This window comes from Chelmon rostratus, chromosome 22, assembly GCF_017976325.1.
Source record: "Chelmon rostratus isolate fCheRos1 chromosome 22, fCheRos1.pri, whole genome shotgun sequence".
Lineage (NCBI taxonomy): Eukaryota > Metazoa > Chordata > Actinopteri > Chaetodontiformes > Chaetodontidae > Chelmon > Chelmon rostratus.
In genome coordinates this window covers 8,207,323-8,213,605 of record NC_055679.1, presented here as the reverse complement: position 1 = coordinate 8,213,605, position 6,283 = coordinate 8,207,323, and the positions used below count along the sequence as shown (strand labels likewise).

At 40.4% G+C, this 6,283-nt stretch overlaps 1 protein-coding gene across 1 annotated transcript in view; it reads right to left on the bottom strand.

Annotated features, from left to right (window-relative positions):
- Nucleotides 1-2,275: 2,275 nt before the first annotated feature.
- ahcyl2b (adenosylhomocysteinase like 2b) overlaps nt 2,276-6,283 on the bottom strand; it is a 43,435-nt gene continuing 39,427 nt past the window's right edge. Inside the window, exons 16-17 of the mRNA XM_041963589.1 lie at nt 5,865-5,985; nt 2,276-5,263 (exon numbers count right to left, since the gene is read on the bottom strand). Of these exons, the coding sequence (XP_041819523.1) occupies nt 5,257-5,263; nt 5,865-5,985 (128 nt within the window). The 3' untranslated portion in view covers nt 2,276-5,256. The remainder of the gene's footprint in view (nt 5,264-5,864; nt 5,986-6,283) is intronic.

Here is a 6,283-nt window from a genome sequence, read left to right as displayed (position 1 = left end):
TAGATTGAGTCCATTTTAAAAGTTAAAAAATGTAGATACTGTTTTCCTGTTTCCCTTTAGAGTATCGACATTTTGTGCTTTCTTGTCTGCTTAAACATATGACCTAGCTTAAAAAACACATCAATAATTTAACACATTTGAATATGTGATTAAAAAGTAGCTTAATTACCTGTGAATTCCACCATTTAGTTATTACTGTTCTGCTAAGCTGCGCTAGCTACCTTTTAGCAGGACTAGCTTCTCTGGTGTCTTATTTTTTCTCCTTTAAGATTAGATTTAGCTATTAACTTACTTATACTGTTTTACAAACATGTTGACGCATCAAAATTTATATTTCAATCACAGGAAACGGACAGGAAAAAGAGAGTAAATTAGCTTTAGCGCTATTTTACAAGCTAGCCTTAACTAGCCAGACTAGAGCTGATTTTACATGTTGTTTTCCCTCCAAATAACCCTTTTCTTTTAACATGCTACTTTTATATGCTAAAAGAGTGCTATGCTAGTTTTTAACACAGTTTTGACCAAATATTTTGGCTTTGTTGGGCAGCATACCTGCTCCAGGTGCTGGTAGACACAGACCAACCACCAATATCTACCAGCGTTGGCTGATGGATGATGTTTCCAAACGGCTGTGTCAAAACGAACAAGCGTAAAGCAGTTTTCTCCTTCGTAATAAAATGTCTGGTAACACAATCTGCTGTCAGGGGTCCAGATCACTTCATGTGTCTGCATCTTAATTCTCCCCTAGTTTAAATGTTACATGAGGGTGGAGGTGCCCCCCTGCAGCCCCTTCACCTCCTGTCACCCTCCCTTCAAGAGACTGAATGAATTATTGACATGCGGAGGTGGGGGTTGGTGTGTAGGTTGCCAAACACTCCTACCGACAGCACACACACACATTCACACTCACACACACCCCCGACTGTGAAAACCACTTAAGATGACATGATTGGATTGTACAGTCGGATGCGGGCATGAGCTTCTGGTGGAAGGTGACCACATGGCGGGGCAGCAGGGGTTGTGAGGGGACAAGTTCACAACGAAGTAATTATTCACTGCTGTTGAAACGATTTAGATTCAAGTCTGACAAAATTATAAATCCAGTGAAACAGCGCTGACGTGCTGTGGATGAATTGTAGCATTGAAGGGGTTTAAACTCTTGAACTAGCAGCTATGCTATAAATTAAACAGCAGGACATCAAACAGGAAGTTTGTGTTGTTCAAAATGTTATTTCTCCAGTCTGGCTTATTTTAAGGTACACCACAAGGAAAGCATCAACAATATAGTGTTTCAAGATGAAGGGATTTTGAAGGAATAGCTACTATTAAACTATCAAATAGGTTTCTTTTTACTTTAAAGGAGCACTTCAGTGATTTAGTGGCGCACCTCCTTAAAGTCGGTCAAAATCAAAGCAGCATCAAAGAGACATCCTGACCTTTAATCCCAGAATGAGTGGAGCCGCTAAATTGCTGGATCCTATAGTTCCCATAATGCTACATGCTAGCTGTTTGTTTTAGACCCAACAGAACTTGTAAACGCCTACATCTTTAAAACTGAAAGCCCCCTGTTTGTGACACAGGCAAGGAAATCGACCTTGTGTATCATTGGTGGCGTGCCCCTTCAAAGATTATGCTGTAATGATGCTTCTGAAGCTTTAGCGGGAACTCCGTTTCCTTTAAATCAACCTACAAATAAAAGTAGTTCAGTTGGATCTTGCTTTTACCTCAAAATGTGTTTCTGTCAAGTGTTTCTTGTGTCAAACCTTGTCTTGTCAAATCTTTGAATCATGGCTTGGATTGTTGTTTATATCAGTGACATCTTATTCCATGTGTCAGGCTCCTGATTTAACCCCGTGATGTGCGTCTCGAATAAATAAAGGCTCACAGCCAGCTGCTGATGTCAGAGACGTCCCCGTCTGATCGCTGCTAACTCGGATGAGATCACCGTGGCTCTGACAGACCTCAGCAGCTGAGGTCTGACGCATGGGCTCCCCTTCCCCCAGCACTCGTCAACAGTCAGAAATCAATCCACTACGGAACAACACATCAAACAGCTACATTAGGACAAAGTGGGAGATAATGTCTTTTTTAAAAATGTGTTTGCAGAAATAAAAAAATGCACACAAAATGGTTACAATTTTTACATCTTTATTCATTAAGATTACAGAATTTTTTAAATTATTGCTTATCATCTACCATTATCACTTGCAATATTTAAACATAGGGTTTTTTTTAATTATTAGACAACTTAAAACATGTTTGAGAATTTTGCCAGTTTGCACTGTATGAGGATTTACAACAATAAATACAGGAGTTGAGTTTTTTTTTTTTTAACCTTCCTATACTTTTAAAGGTTGTCATATCTGTATATAGTAGGTATATACATATATGATGCTGGTGTCGTCCCCCGCCCACCCATGTGTTGGCCAGCTTGCGGCTGACAAAACAAAAAAATGGTTTCTCCCCCTAACACACAGGCTAGGATCCTGAGGCAGCTGTTAACGAAGCAACCATTGCCTACAAAAACCAAAGATGGGTGCAGACACAGAAAGATATTTAGACACACACACACACACACCTATCTATAACCGGCTCGCTCTCAAGAGGTCACATACACTTTAACACACATTCACACTTACAAAAAAAAGGGGGAAAAATAAGACGCAAGACAACAGGTTTGAGAACTACACTGACAACGGGTCACGCTACTTTGAGAGGGGATTCTCAACAGCACAAGGAGACAGAGAAATGCACACATTGGCAGGGAACAATGTGACATTGAGGTCGTATGGGCTGTGACACAGTGCAGGATCTTGTCGGAGAGGTCCCTACACACCTTGAAAATTTCAATTGACTTGAATTTGTTACCAGAGTTAACAGCAGCAGTTTGAAATTGTTTGTGAGAGTTAGGCGAGAAGATTAAAGCCACCAAATATGCAGCTGGGGTCAGGCGACAGTTAGCTTAGCTTAGCATAAAGACTGGAAGCAGGGGGAAACAGCTAGCCTGGCTCTCTCCAAAGATGATACAAATCGCCCTACCAACACCTTTAAAGCTCACAAACTAACATGTTGCATCTGTTTTATTTAAGTTGTACAAAAATTGAGGTTTAGAGGTGCTGGTGGTTAGATTTTGTTAACCTTTTTAGCTTTATGCTAACTTAAACTAACTGGCTGCTTGCTCCAAAAACACATTTATTGTATAAACTCAAGAGTGATATATTTTCTCAATTCTGGGCAAGAAAGCAAATAAGCTTATTTCCAAAGCTGCTGAACTATTCTTTTATAGATTTTGGTTGGTTTGTAATATTACACACAGTGATATAACTCATGTCACACACAAACAGAATTGCATGAAATGTGTAGGCATATTTGTATTTTGAGTAAGCAAATTAATTTATTCAACTAGTAAACAAAGCTGTTTGTGCTATTTCCTCCTGCTTCAAAGCTGTAAAAAAACAAAAACAAAAACAAAACACTTTTATCTTCCATATAAAGATCAGTCAATTTCCAGACCTGGATAATGAGCAACTGTATGTGTGTTTAAGCATTTGATCCCTCACTGTGAGAGCAGCGCTGGCAGCGTGTCACAGCAGGTTAGCAGAGAATCTGATTGGATCAGGTGCAGAGCCAGTATAGCGGCGGGGTGCATTTGGCTGTCAGGTAAGTGTCGGGACTTTCTAATTTCCACCGTCAGGTCAGCTGGGGATGAGCTGCAGAGGTTGACGACTGTGCAGCTCATTATACCGGTAGAATCTAAGCCTTTCAGGTGGAGAAGAAGAAACTAAAATATGTCAGAGATATTTTGGAGTTCTTTCAAAACAATCCCATGAATTTGCAGAAAAGTTGAATGTTTTACTTGGATGCAAGGCGGAATTCAGATCCCAGATTTTATTTTTTAAGATGAACTATCAGTGAGTACCAAAGTGTTGTGGTGTGTATGGTAAGTACAGTAAATCTTAACAGCACCATACTTTTCAGTGAGGACCTGATTGAAGATATCCGCTTAAGTACCGGCCAGGCAGCGACTTGCTGCACATTTGGTATGTAAATATTTCTCTGTCACAGTATTCAAAATGTGGGTTTAAGTACATTTATTACACTTATCATTAGAACATTTAATTGCTTATCTTTATGACATGTTGATTTTTTTCAAAAAGTGATGATATTAGATGGCGCAGGAGAGAAAAAGATAGAAAAATCTTAATTTCAATATAAATATCTAAATATACAGTATACCCCTTGTAATGATCTGACAACCTGCCATGCTTCTAATACAGTATAGTCATTCTTGGTAAAGGGAAAGGCAAAATGAAAAGGTTAGCTCTCACTAGTCTGAAATACTTCTCATTACTTCAACACTGGCGCCATGTGAGCAGCTGGAACAAAGAAGCAGCCAATGAGATGGTTTCACTGTGGCTTCGAGTGACAGGTGGGAAGAACAGGTCACCATCCAGTCATATTAAAAAAAAAAAAAAAAAAAATCAAATTATGACAAACTACAGGCTGATCTGAATGGACAGAACCCATAAAAAATGTTTAAAAACAGACACGACGATGAATCTCGAAACGATCAAATAAAAGACATGATATGATTGGACCCTGAGATCCCGCCTAACCCCCTCCCACTAGGTCTAACCCCGCCCTCGCAATATTACACAAGAGAAAAATGAAAACATAATCACAAGTAGAAAAGAAAAGACAACAACAACAAAAAAAGGATAGGAAAAAATGTCTGTCACTAAATCTTCGTCGTCTTCATTCACACAGATTTTTTTAATTAAGTTTTTTTTTAATATAGTATATATCTTTTTAGCATCAATAATTTCATCTTTAATAGTTAAACAATAAAAGATCTGGCAATGGGAAGGGAGGATGGAGGACTTACATACAACTCGACACACAAATGAGTGTCTAAATTGATAATGGTGGTGAAATGACGAGTGGCAGGGAAGTAAAACGTCTTCGAGAGGAAGACGTCTGGGAGCTAGCTAATGGCAGAGTTAGAGTTAATGCTATCATTATGGTTGTCAAGCGTGAATAAATAAAACGACTGCCATAAGCGTGGGGAAAGCCACGCCTATCTGCCCGCCCCCTTCCCCTCAGGCTCGGTCAGAGCTCCTCCCCCTTCCCCCCCAAATATAAAGCAGGTGTGTTGACTATTCTGTCCATCCTTCCTTCTGTCCGTCTCCTCTCCCTCTATGAGTCTGTGCCATTCATGGAGTATTTGCATTTCTTCAGTACAACCCCAGCACTGGTTTAATACCTTAAGGAGAAAAAGAGGGACACAAACACAAATTAGGATGACAGTTGCCGTAAATATGAAGGTGAGGCAACAACAAGACACTCAACTCTTTATGACTTCATGGAAAAAGAGACTCTGCAGCCATACCAGCAGCTCTGTGAGAGGAGCCTCGTCGCTAAATGCTAACATCAGCATGCTAACAGGCTGATATTTAGCAGGCAATGTTCACCATCTTAGTTTAGCCTATTAGCATGCTAACACTTGTTCGTTAACACTCAACACGAAGTAGAGGTTTGCAGGTATTTGGTCATAAAAAAAGAAAACACTGGATCAACTGAAATAAAAAGATCACCAAAGTGATGTCATTTCACTCAAAAACACAAAAGTGATCCTCACGGTGGTGCTGGAGGAAAAAGCTAAAGGATCACCAAAGTCATTCAGACATACTGTCTAGGGCTCATGAACGTCAAAACATTGCCTGTATTCAGCCAAAGGTGGTTTGTTAGAGAGAGAGAAGCACCACTCTCCAGTCCCCATTAGACTGTGTTTTTACAGTCCAACAAGATCAAGAAAGTCGCATGTGATCCTGCAATGACAATGCTGCCTTGAACTGTTTTCATACCTATAGTAGTTTGGCTTAAAGGGCCCGTTCTTGTTCAAGCCCAGATACTTGGCCTGCTCATCGGTCAGCTCTGTGAGATGTGCGTCAAAGGTAGGGAGATGAAGGCTGGCCACATACTCATCTGGAGGGCAAGAGAGAGGAAGAGCATGTTAGCATTCACCGGGCATCTGTGGTGGATTAATCACTGAAATGAGAAAAGGATGAGGAGTAGCTGAGGCTGTAGGGTTTATTTAGCTCTCTTTGTTTCCACTGCACTGTCTTCTATCTTCTCTTTCTCCGCTTTCCTCTCTTCTCCTCTTCCCACTTCCGTCTTTCCTCATCTCAGCCCTTCCTTTCATTCCTCTTCATCGTCTTTCTGTCAGCGTGTGCCGTGGTAGCAGCGGCCGCTGGTGACCTACATTTGGCTCCCTGTTTTTCTT